Below are 13,425 nucleotides of genomic sequence, written 5' to 3'. Positions count from 1 at the left end.
GTACAACAGGAACTAATGTTGTTTCCTTGAACATGGCTCCGGACAGTCATTAAGTCTCCCAGGGACAGGTACGCCCCCTAGCGGAAGGAGCTGGCAAGGAGCCAGGCACATCTACACCAAATGGAGAGGCTAGAGAGAAAATCAGGAAACCTGAACAGAATGAGAACATCCAGTGGAAATTAGCCTATGGTTGCAACGTAATGAAAACAGTGATGCCCAGGGCAAAAGGATTAGGGCAGGAAAACTAATTGCAGACTTTACTTGCCCGTTAAGTTTCAGCCTACAATATTCTGCAAGGTAGGGGATTTTCTTTTTTTTTTTTTTTTTTTTTTTAGCAGAGTCTTACTCTGTCACCTGGGCCAGAGTGCAATGGCCCAATCTCGGCTTACTGCAACCTCCGCCTCCCAGTTTCAAGTGATTCTCCCACTTCAGCCTCCCAAGCAGCTGGGACTACAGACATGCATCACTACGACCAGTTAATTTTTGTATTTTTCAGTAGAGATGGGGTTTTGCCATGTTGGCCAGGCTGGTCTTGAACTCCTGAGCTCACGTGATCCGCCGGCCTCAGCCTCCCAAAGTGCTGGGATTACAGGTGTGAGCCACCCCGCCTGGGCTAGGTAGAGGATTTTGAATGCCCAAAGCTAAACCATGCTGGGACAACACAGGCACTAGCAGTAGGCCTTCCTTTACATTTTCCCCTTTTTTCTTAAGTTCAGTCGCCATCTGCATGGCTAACATCAAATTCCACTTTTCCACCCTGGTATTTTCTTCCCCAATTCAAACTCTGTAGTTGTCTGAGATGGCTTTAATGGATGTTTCATTGGCAATGCAAGTAAACCATGGGAAAAGTATAGAGTCTCAGCTCTCCCCTGAAACTATCTTTCCTTCAAACTTAATGCTACGGGCCTTAAATTCCATTTCACACAAAAAGTGAAAACAAATGCAAGACCTCAGAATCATCTGATTCTTGTCCACTGTTTCAAAAAGAGGGCCAAAGGAGCCAACAAAAGGGCTCACTGGGAAAGTCAGGCAGCAAACGAGCTGGACCATCTGGGAGAAGCTTGTCCTGGGAGTAGCCATGTGTAAAGTCAGGAGGTGGGAAGAACACAGCCTGGTGTGGTGAAAGGCATTATAAGCCATTGACAATGACTCCTTGTCTCTACAACCCACTCATGACGCCTGAGACAGAGGAGACTCATTTTCCCAGATGATGTGTGGGGATGAGTATGTAGGAAGGTTTTAATGCTCTGCAAAAGAAATGTCGTTCAGGTGCCCTTAAATTACACTGGTAGAAACCATCTCTTGAGTCCTGAGTCACTGAACTCTCTGAGCTCAACTTGTAAGGGGAGTAAACTCCACCTGGCCCAGATATGAACTCTGACCTCAAATAGGCCACCTCAGGTTGACTACCTGCAAAACAAGGTGGGACGGGAAAGGAAGCTAACAGCATTCAGGATTTTACAGCAGAAAATATCTGTCAAAGTAATGCCTTTCTTCTGAGACAGGGAAAAACACGTAGGTAAACTCTTCAATATTCTCTCTACCTCAATTCCCAGGTGCAAGCTTTTCCCTGGGAATGTTTCTGTCTTGCATTTCCAGTCCCGGTATCCTAACCTTTCTCTCACTGTTCATTCCAGGCCTCACGGCAGGGCCTTCGGCTGCCTCCAGCCAAACTCCTTTTCCACCCTCTCAGCCTTTAGAGCTTCTAGTTTTCTTTTGGTTTTGGTTTTGTTTTGTTTTTGGAGACAGGATCTTACTCTTGTCACTCAGGCTGGGGTGTAGTGGCGTGATCATAGCTCACTGCAGTCTTGACTTCCTGGGCTCAAGTGAGCCTGCCCCTTTGGCCTCCCGAGTAGCTGAGACTACAGGCACAAGCCACCCGCTAATTTTAAAAAGTGTTTTATAGGGACAGGGTCTCACCATGTTGCTTTGGCTAGTCTTCAGCTGGCCTCAAGCGATCTCCCACCTCAGCCTCCCAAGTGCTGGGATTGAGCCACTGCAAGCAGCCAGAGCTTGACATTTTAAAATCCTTCCTCCTCCTTCTCTTCTTTGCTGAAATGATGACATTCTTGCTGGACTGCCTCTTTTCATTTTTATTAGAAAGGTAAGTATTTTCTTCACCATTAGCCCATGAGCTCATACGAATCACATTCTTAGGGGCTTCCACAATGGAATATTCACATCTAGATGGGGATTCGCAATGGAATATTCACATCTAGATAGGAGAGGCTTCAAAGAATCCAGAGCATTTATTCTGGCTTGTGTGTGTGTTTTTATGTGTGTGCATTGTGTTATAACCATTTCAGGCTAAAGATTCCTGAGGGCAGGGCCTGTGTCTTACTTATATCTTAGTAACCTTTATAGAAGTTTCCACAGTGCCTGGCACCTAGCAGCTAGGTAAATAGCGCTAGAAAGAGCATTAGAGCTATGCCTTGCAAGATACGTTGGATTTTAGCAGGCAGAAGGAAGAGTGAATAACAGGGGAAAGGAACCCTAAGCTCTAGGAAGCATATTGTCAAAGAGCAGAGTCTAGTTTGACTGAAATGAGAGTCACGTCATTATTTTTCAACCCTCATATTTGGCCATATGAGCTGATGTGTTCCTGAAGCGCAGTTGCAATAGAAAGTCGGTGACACACACACATATGTATGGAAAGGCATCAAACGCCAATCTAAGAAGTCTTCATCTAATCAACTTATTAGAGGAACAGTTTAGAAAATTAGGAAAGCTTTTTGTTGAATACTGTCCCAGATAAAGTCTTGTTAGGGGCTTGTAACTTCACTCTACACCCCAAAATAACATCAGTGTGTTTTAACAGTACCTTTGGAAAGGAGTGTTCTCACCCTTTTTTTATACCCAAACATTAAGCTAACAATTGGTATTTTAGGCCCACTGCATGGTGGTGACAAGGTAGCACCTGGAGAACATATCTATGCAGGCTCTGCCCTTGAGGGTGATGCTGAGAGAGTGCTGTGGCTGCCAAATCTAAATGATTTTTTGCTGTAGAAAGACCAGGTACAAGATTGGTACCAGGGATATTTGTCCTAAGAAGAGAAGATAAAAAAGATCCAAGCACCAAGAAAGGAAGTCAAGTCCAACACCAGAGACAGACTAGCTGACAGGATAGTTCTAAGGACAGACAAAGTCTGTAGATGTTGGCCAGGGTTGTGAGACCAGGGAGAGGTAGAAGGGGTTACAAGTTGAACACCAAGGGCTCTGAAGCAGCAATGGGAGTAGAGGCCATGGTAACTAAAACACATCTAGGCTCCCTTCACCCTTTCTCTTGTTTCCACTTAGACTTAGCCACCTAGCACCTAGCACTTGACCACCTACCTAGCCACCAGGCGGATACACAAGTTTTAGAAGGCAATGGAACAATTCAAAGTATGCTCCATATGGAGAAAATTAATGAGTTTTCCATTGCTACAAAGCTCTTGTTTCTACCACTGAAAATTACCAGCCCTTTTTCACAGAATATTTATGAAGCTCAGATAGGATGAAGGTATATATAATAGTTATAATGGAGTTTAATTATTTTGCAACTATACCTACACATTGATAATCCAAGAATCAACCAACAAATCTCAATTGTTTACCATGTCCCGAACACCACCCTAAGAGCTTTGAAGACATTCAAATTATGTTTAATGCAAAATAAGATTTAAATAGCTGGGAGAAATTTATTCAGGTTTAAACATTAGTGGATTTAGAAGCACTTGGCCCTGGGGCCTTTCTGAGAATGAAGAGGTCACACACACACACACACACACACACACACACACATATCCTTCCCCTTAATCTACAAATATTAGTCAACAAATATTTATTGACTGTCACTATCAAATTCAGTGATGAATATCTTGTTCCCACACTGATAGGTGTCAGAGACAGGCAGACACAGAGAATTAAAGAATTAAATTTTAAAAGCTGCCCTTTGAACACAATGACATATAGTTTTTCATTTTAATCCTGTTCTTGAACTGTGCAAATTAATACCCACATTACCAAATAAGCTATTTTTAAACCTTATATGTTGGTATCCAAGAAGATGTTAAAAAGAAAAAAATAAATAAACCTTATATGGAAACAAAATAATACATGAGCGGTCACCAAACACTCAAGAAAGCAGCTAAAATACAAATAAATGGTCCACATTTTTTCCTACAACTCATATCCACCCAAATGTAAATTGGCTTCATTGATATGTCTAATTGTTCTGGATGTTTTTCACTAAGTGATATGTTAAAGAAAACAATTGAAACCTCATATACATTTATTTGGAGGTAATTGAGGTCCTTTTTGATCATTTGAAAGTCATAGTTTTTAATCTTACGGTGATGAGTTAGGAAACATGGAAAATAAAATGGATTAATTATGTCCTGTAATTTCTCTAAGGATAAGAAAACTTTGAGATTAAGTACATACAGAACTGTAACTGTTTTGCAAAAATATTTTTTACTCTTATAAAGAATTATAAAAAGCAAGGAAAAGGACCACCTTACCACTGCTAGAGAAGACACAATAAAACGCAACGGTGCCCTACCTTAAAGTAGCTTCAATAGGCAGCTCGAAAGACTGAATCTCAGCCAGGACATTCTCATAGGTTTGATCTATTTCTTCTTCCAACATCGTTCCACAAGCTCCTGATTTCCCAGCTGCAGACATCAGATATTGAGTGAAAAACTGTTGTAATTTATAAAAATAAATGTCGTTTTCCTTATAATTATTAGAAGGATTCTCTGTTTACCCAAAGGAGCAACAAAAACAAGCTCACTGTCTGACTTCATGCTATCAAAGTCTTTGCTTCCAAGAATGTTGCACAGCTGTTGCTGTCCTGTCTCCACTTATAACATTTTACTTATTATTAACCTTGACACAGTTCGGAAAGTTCCTGCCTAGTGCCGGCTATATTTATTCACTTGTTTCTCAAAGACAATAACTGTATGTAGGAATTAGAGTCATTACACTATATAAGTTTACTAAATGCATGTGATTTGACAAGGCATATATATTAATATTATTTATGCTAAATACATAACCAAAGCTACATTTCTAGTTGTTACTGCAACTATGCCCTTGACCACAAACCCAAGGAGGTAATTTGCCCAGGAAAAATGAAATGTGTTATGGGATGTGATTTTGAGGTCACTAGGCTAATTCCTTGGTGCCCTGTCTATCTCCTTTGCTTCTCTATTCTGCAGTGTCAATTTCCTCCATTAGCGATAGAGCCATTAGTTCTTTTATCTCTTGTTCAAATACAAATGCTGCTGGAGGCATTTAGATCTTACTCCTTTTCAGTTCCTTATGCCTCACTGTGAATGAGTTTGCTAGATCCCTTCTGCAGAGTAGGTTTTGATGGAGAGGAAGAAAGAGAACGAAGATGTCAGGGTTTTAAGAAGGCTAGCTGCCACTGAGAGGAGAAAGAGTGCATGAACCAGAGGCCCAAAGTAGCAAAGGAAAACGTGCCCTACAGCCAGCCCCAAGTAGGCCTGAAGAACTAATGGGCGTGTATTTCCCATTTCCCATCACCACTTGCACTTGATCTTCTTCAATTCAGTTTAAGCTCAGCTTTCTTGCTTAATACAAGAAAGACAATATTTAAAGGAATGAGTAGTGACATTCTTCCATATGAAGCTTTTTTTTTTTTTTAGTTTTTATCAGACTTTTTTAAAAGCTCTGACAAAAAATTGAAGTTTGTTCTCTTAAAAATGTAGTATTCAAAGCATGCTATAACTACAATCTGTGGCATTTGTCATAGATTGCATCAGTTTGTCACCCCTGCCTGCATCCATACCCTTGCCAGTACCTCACTGTGGGCACACTAATTTGTGCCTGTCCCATGGCTTTGGGCTCAGCCATGTGACTTCTGCTGGCCAGTGATACATAAGCTAAAATAACAGCATGTGAGTTCTGAGCCTAGACTTTCTAAAGCCTCTAAGGCATATTTCTGTTTGTCCTCTTGCACCTCTGCCATCACCTAAGAAAAGCATTCCCTGAGAGCTACGTGAAATAGAGTAATCCCCACGGGTCCACAGACCTTCAGGGGAAGGTATATATTTTCATCTAGCTGCAGTAGCCTGAAAGAGAACTGCCCATCCAAACCCATGCTGATGAACCAAGCCCCAACTGAACCACAGACACAAGAGCAATACTAAATGACTGTTGTTTTCAGCCACAAACTGATGGGTTATAGAGCAATGGCAAACCAATGCAGCATTCTTCACTTCAACCCCATCAATAGCCCCCAACCCTCAGCCCTAGTTTTGCTCCATGGCAGGACGGAACAAATGCAGCACAAATATGCCTCACACCATTTCCCAATAAGATGAGTAAGTCCTTTGAGACTTGACAAAAATAATAATTTTCAATCTATCTTAAAGTTCTTGGCCGGGCATGGTGGTTCACACCTGTAATCCCACCACTTTGGGAATCCGAGGCGGGTGGATCACTTGAGGCCAGGAGTTCGAGACTAGCCTGGCCAACTAAAAATACAAAAAATAGCTGGGCGTGGTGGCACATGCCTGTAGTCCCAGCTACTTGGGAATCTGAAGCCCAAGAATCACTTGAGCCCGGGAGGTACAGGTTGCAGTGAGCCAAGATCAGGCCACTGCACTCCAGCCAAAAAAAAAAAAAGAAGTTCTTTATGTGCAAGGTTTTAAACTTATACCAAATTATAAGATTATACGTGTGCTGAATGTCTATCTGATTCATATTTGTATTCCCCATAATGCTTAAGAGTGTACACCTTGTAGGCCGGGCACGGTGGCTCACACCTGTAATCCCAGCACTTTGGGAGGCTGAGGCGGGTGGATCACCTGAGGTCGGGAGTTCGTGACAGGCCTGGCCAACATAGTGAAACCCCATCTCTACTAAAAATTTAAAAATTAGCCGGCTGTGGTGGCGGGCGCCTGTAATTCCAGCTACTCCGGAGCCTGAGACAGGCGAATCGCTTGAACCTGGGAGGCGGAGGTTGCAGTGAGCCAAGATTGTACCACTGCATTCCTGCCTGGGCGACAAGAGCAAAACTCCGTCTCAAAAAAAGAGAGCATACACCTTGTATACAGTTATAGTAGATACTGAAGAAATGCTTATCCAATGAATGAATGATAGTGAAAGCTACAAGCTGAGTTACCTCTGCCTTGTAAGGAAATGGTGCAAATTATGCAAAAATCTGACAATTCTAGATTGTATTTGTCAGGACCTGAAAATACATAAATACATGATGAGATATCACTCTTTTTTTTTTTTTTTTTTTTTGAGACGGAGTCTTGCTCTGTGCCCCAGGCTGGAGTGCAGTGGCGCGATCTCGGCTCACTGCAAGCTCCGCCTCCCGGGTTCACGCCATTCTCCTGCCTCAGCCTCCCAAGTAGCTGGGACCACAGGCGCCCGCCACCTCGCCCGGCTAATTTTTTTATTTTTTAGTAGAGACGGGGTTTCACCGTGTTAGCCAGGATGGTCTCGATCTCCTGACCTCGTGATCCGCCCGTCTCGGCCTCCCAAAGTGCTGGGATTACAGGCTTGAGCCACCGCGCCCGGCCGAGATATCACTCTTAAGAGAGCCATCAGCATCACTATATTACGCTGAAGAGAAAAAAAATTCATAAATAAGGCCACATATTCATGAACACATACATCTGTGATGACTGATCCAGTTCTAAATATCCTATGGTTTTAAAAATTCATTCTTCTCTCCACACAGCACAAATTTTAATTTTGAAAATTTTCAAACTTATAGAAGAATTACAAGAAGAATATAAACTGAACAAAAATATACCCTTCATCTGATTCACCAATTGTTAATATTTTGCCACATTTGCTTTCTCTCTCTCTCTCTCTTTATTCAAGATTTTACAATGTAGGCATATGCTCTTAATATTGGAGAGAAAATGTATTAATTTAAATAGAATAGGCTGGGCGCGGTGGGTCACGCCTGTAGTCCCAGCACTTTGGGAGGCCGAGGCAGGCAGATCACCTGAGGTCAAGAGTTCGAGACCAGCCTGGCCAGTATGGTGAAACCCCGTCTCTACTAAAAATACAAAAATTAGCTGGGCGTGGTGGCACACGGCTGTAGTCCCAGCTCTTCGGGAGGCTGAGGCAAGAGAACTGCTTGAACCAGGCAGGTGGAGGTTGCAGTGAGCCGAGATCATGCCATTGCACTCCAGCCTGAGTAACACAGCGAGACTCCATCTCAAAAAAGAAAAAAAAAAATAGAATATAGTATAGAAGAATACTATACTCTAAAGTAGTTTAATTAACAAACCACTATAGCTTTGACTTACTGTCACTGTATGACCCCACTCCTCCTACACAGCACATTCATCCTCTTCCGGTACAGCCAGCTCAGCCTGGAGATTCAAGGTCTTCTGTCCTGGTGGCCCGGTTGCCTCCCTCTGCTCCTCAGCTCTCCCCACCCTCCCTCTACTCCCACCCTACTGTCTTCTGCTCCTCCCAGTCCTGCTAAGTGCAGTTTCTCTCTGCCTCTTACTTTCTTCTATACCGTTTGAGACAAGGGCAACAACTTCCTGTTTCCACTGACTAAACCAGCATCTTCCTTTTATTCAAAACTTTCCTTGAGTGCCATTTCCTGCCGGAAGTTTGCACGATTAAATGAACAAGAGAGGCTCTCCTCCCAAAAGTAAGAGAGAAAACAACCTCCCCCGTCTCATAGTGCTGACAACAAATTCATCAAATGAGGAAAAGAAAAGGAGGAAGTGGAAAGTTTTGAAACAGCCATATTCCAAGATGTCCATAAAAAAGAATGGCATGTGTGACTGGAATGTTCCCAGTCTGGACCCTTAACCTCTCTTCCCAGCTGCAGCTCAAACTCTTTGACTACTTCCTAGAATTAAGTCTGACCACTGACAAGAGAAGTTTAAGTGACCCTAGGCTGGTAGTTCTCAACTGGGTGATCTTGCGGGTGCCCTGCTCGAGGGAAATGTCTGGTTACGTATTTGATTGTCACCATGGGAGGTGGGTAGTGCTACTGATATCTAGTGGGAATGGGCCAGGGATACTGCTAGACAACCTACAATGCACAGCACAAACCCCCACCTGGCCTGCAACACACACACACACACACACACACACACACACACACACACAAAAATTATCCAGCCTGAAATGCCAGTAGTGCCCAGGCTGATCTTTGGGACACACCATCAAGCCATCAAGCCATGTGTGAAGTTGATATAGTCCTGTTCCTTGGGGCCCTTTTCTAGGCCTTTTTCTTTTTTCTCTATAACTGAGTCTCTGTCCCATTGGCCTGCTAGGAACCCCTGTCCCTCTAGAACTGGAAATCAACCTTTTTTTTTTTAAAGTAAGTTTATTCTGCAAATAAAACGGCATCAGTCGCTCACCTTTCTCACTCCATCACCAAGACTAGACTCCCAGGCTCCTTGCTCCGTACTGGAACCACTAGTGGGAAGCATTATGTTTGTTACAAGAAAGGGCTCCCAAGAGAGGGTTCTTGGATCTCACACAAGAAGGAATTTGAGGCGAATCCATAAAGTGAAAGAAAATTTATAAAGCAAATAAAGGAATAAAGAATGACTACTCCATAGGCAGAGCAGTGGCATGGGTGCTCAGCTGCTTATACTTATTGATATTTCGTGATTATATGCTAAACAAGGGGTGGATTATTCATGAGATTTCTGGGAAAGGGCTGAACGATTCCCAGAATTGGGGTTCCTCCCCTTTTTAGACCATATAGGGTAACTTCCTGACATTGCCATGGCATTTGTAAATTGTCATGGTGCTGGTGCCAGTGTCTCTTAGCATGCTAAAGCATTATAATGAGCAGTGAGGATGACCGGAAGTCACTCTCATCACCATCTTGGTTTTGGTGGGATTTGGCTGGCTTTTTCACCAGTCTGTTTTATCAGCAAGGTCTTTGTGACCTGTGTCCTGTGCCAACTTCCTATCTCATCCTGTGACTTAGAATGCCTACCTGGGAATGCAGCCCAGTAGGTATCAGCCTCATTTAACCCAGACTTTATTCAAGATGGAGTCACACTGGTTCAAATGCTTCTGACATGTTCATGTGTATCACTGGCACAGAAACCCCCTCTACAATTCACAGTCTCTAGGAAACATATCTGGGAAACTAGGGACAAGGCAGGTGTGCCCCAGAAGGTAGTGAAGTGGAGTTGTTGTCTGGCCTTGTTGTCTGAGGTTCGTTGCCTCATGCCAAGGAAATCAAGGACGTGGACACATGTGAAGTAAGGTTAAGAGCAGAGGCTTAATAGGCAAAAGAAAGAGAAAGGAGAACAGCTTTCTCTCCTGCGAGAGAGAGGGGCGTCTGAATGGGACTTCCAGCCTGCGGGGAGTGCATCAGATTTTTTAGACAGGCTTGAGGGGGTGATGTCTGATTTGCATAAGGCGCACAGATTGGCTGGACCAGCTGTCACATTTACATAGTGCATGAAGAAGCTGGCCACCCCACCCTAATCTTATTGTGCAAATGGGCTTTCCACTTGGCCAGCCCCGGTTGTCTGCTCCCTATGGCACATGTGGGTGGAAAGGAAAAGGGAAGATGGAGTAGTCATTTTGAACATGCCTAGTCCAGGTGGCCTTTCCCTATTGGCACAGCTGCCAGCATTCACCCATGCAAGCTTCTAGCCTGCCTTTCTATGTCTGCAACTCAATTTTACAGGCTCCTCTTTGTTAGAAAAGAAAATGATTTGGGGGTTGCTTTTCATTAAAAGGAAAAGCTTACGGAGGACTTCCTTACTCTGTCTGCCTAAATAGTTTCTTCTAAACTCCTATATCAGTAGAAGAAGAATACCAGATGAAAGTGACCCATCCCTGGTAAATATCACCTGGTGTTTAATCCTGCTCAGAGTCTTGGTGGAGTTGGAGTTTTCCCTCCCATCCCTACCCCACTCCTTCCTGTGCATTTTGAAAGGTCCACAAAAAAACAAAAAGTAAACACACACACACACACACACACACACACACAAACAAACTCAGCAACCTAGAAATAGAAGTCTATTAAAACAAAAACAAAAACAAAAACAAAACAGGCTGGGCATGGTGGCTCACGCCTGTAATCCTAGCACCCTGGAGGCCGAGGCTGGCAGATCACCTGAGGTCAGGAGTTCAAGGCCAGCCTGGCCAACATAGTGAAACCCTGTCTCTACTAAAAATACAAAAATTAGCCAGGTGTGGTAGCACAAGTCTGTAGTCTCAACTACTCAGGAGGCTGAGGCAAGAAAATCGCTTGAGCCCACGAGGCAGAGGTTGCAGTGAGCCAAGATGGCACCACTGCACTTCAGCCTGGGTGACAGAGCGAGACTCTTTAAAACAAACAAACAAACAAACAAAACACTAATATCTTGTTTGCTGACTAAATGCCAAACATTGGCCACCTCATCTCAGGAAAACAACAATCACTAGCTCCATTCAAAATTGTCCTGGAAATGTAGCCAGTGTAATAAGTCAAGATAGGGCAATAAAAGATGTAAAGATTGGTAAGAAAGAAGAAAAATTGATATTTGCTGAATATATGCTTGTATACATAGAAAATCTAGAGAGATCAACAAACAGAATAAATGAGTGAATCTAGCAAGCACTGTAGACCAAAAAATGCTCGTCTATACGTTACTCACAATTCGGAAATGAAATACAAAATCGATACCATATACAAAAGCAGCAAAATACATCAAATATCTAGGAATATTATATGCTACTGACTACGATTTGGGGAGCTGATAGGCCATAGCTGAAAGTGCTAACAGAGTCATAAAACATTAAGAAATGATACGGTCCAAGATTTCGGAAAGGCAGAATGAGAGTTCCCAAATCCAGTGGAGCCAGAGGTCAGCGTTGAATTGGGGGCCTAGAAGATGAACAAAAATCCAGGAAAATCAGGAGTAACAAAGGCGTGGGAACCCCTGAGCCTAGAATGACCTTTAGCTCTTGCAACTTGCTTTTCTGGAATCATTTGGTCTGTGGGGGGATCTTCTGGCTTTAAGGGTCAGAGGTGATGCCACAGATAGCAGCAGCTTTTTATTTGCCACAAGATATCACTTGCCTGTCCCCTCCGACACTCTGCCTTATACAAATCTGACGGTGTAAGCTGAAAGACAGAAATGCTGCCCAGGGTGGACACAGGTATTTCTCACTTCCTTTCCATAATACTCAACATGGGGAATTTTTTGTTTTTGTTTTTGTTTTTGTTTTGCAACAGGGTCTCACTCTGTCGCCCAGGCTGCAGTGCAGTGGTGCCATCTCGGCTCACTGCAACCTCCACCTCCTGGGCTCAAGCCATCCTCCCACCTTAGCCTCCTGAGTAGCTGAAACCACAGGAATATGCCACCATGCCTGGCTAATTTTTGTATTTTTTTGTAGAGGTAGGGTTCCTCCATGTTGCCCAGGCTGGTCTTGAACTCCTGAGTTCAAGCGATCTGCCCACCTCAGCCTACCAAAGTGAGGGATTACAGGTGCCAGCCACCACACGCAGCCAAGTTTAATATTTAAAAAAATACTGTGTGGGCCATGGAATGCATCATAGGCACATTAGTACTATAGACATGGTTTACACGTAGTGCATTCATAGGAGACTGTTACTTATTCATTCAAATAATATTCCTTCAAATAATATCGTTATGAATCAGACAACATATCCTGCTTTTAAAATAATCTACAAGCCCTCCACATTCTGCCTCTCCCTCTGCCCTGGACTGCCCTGACCTCATTTCGTGCTCCTTACCCGTGTCTCATTCCACTCCAGTTGCACAGACCTCAGTGTTCCTCACGCTTTGCCAGGCATGCTCCACCTCAGGGCTTATGCTCCTGCTCTCCCCTCTTTCTGAAATGCTTTCACCTCTGATATTCACTTGGCTCACTCCTTCAAAAATCACCTACTCAATGACAGCTTTGCTAAAAAATAAAATCCAGCATTTTAACCTTGAGCTGGGACTCTGTATCCCTACCTCACTCCCTCTGCTTTGTTTCTGTCCCATAGTACTTTCTGTCTTTGGACACACTGTACACTTCACTTTTTTATTATCTGTCTCTTCTATAAGAATGCAGTTTAATGAGCACAGGGAATTTTTTTCTGTTTTGTTCACTGATATTATCTCCAGTGCCTAGAACTGTGCCTGGAAGTAGGAGACAATAAATATTTGTTGGATGGACAGATGGATGGATGGACAGACGGACGGACAGATGGATGGACGGATGGATGGATGGATGGATGGATGAATAGATAGATTTTAAAAAATGAAGCAACACATAGATAAGAAAAAAAAAAGATAGATTTCATACATGAAAGTAAGAGGTGAGTGCTAGAAAAGAAGGGATTGAAAATGCCAGGAAAAGCAACCCAAGCACTCACCAACGCATGAATGCATCAGCAAAATGTGGTATAAACATGCAATAGAATATGATTCAGCCTTAAAAAGAAAGGAAATCCTGTCACATGCT

At 43.2% G+C, this 13,425-nt stretch overlaps 1 protein-coding gene across 3 annotated transcripts in view; it reads right to left on the bottom strand.

The window, feature by feature from the left end:
• Window positions 1–8,529, bottom strand: part of EXOC6 (exocyst complex component 6) — a 213,587-nt gene extending 205,058 nt beyond the window's left edge. The window contains exons 1-2 of one of the 3 annotated variants that reach the window (XM_050802774.1): window positions 8,280–8,529; window positions 4,544–4,655 (exon numbers count right to left, since the gene is read on the bottom strand). In XM_050802774.1, the coding sequence (XP_050658731.1) occupies window positions 4,544–4,655; window positions 8,280–8,316 (149 nt within the window). In that variant the 5' untranslated portion in view covers window positions 8,317–8,529. Of the gene's footprint in view, window positions 1–4,543; window positions 4,656–4,747; window positions 4,811–8,279 lie in introns of those variants that run through there. The other 2 variants (XM_050802781.1, XM_050802773.1) reach the window with 2 other exon arrangements.
• Between the last annotated feature and the right edge of the window lie 4,896 nt (window positions 8,530–13,425).

The sequence above is a fragment of the Macaca thibetana genome, chromosome 9 (assembly GCF_024542745.1).
Source record: "Macaca thibetana thibetana isolate TM-01 chromosome 9, ASM2454274v1, whole genome shotgun sequence".
NCBI lineage: Eukaryota > Metazoa > Chordata > Mammalia > Primates > Cercopithecidae > Macaca > Macaca thibetana.
This window is presented reverse-complemented; position numbering and strand designations above follow the sequence as displayed.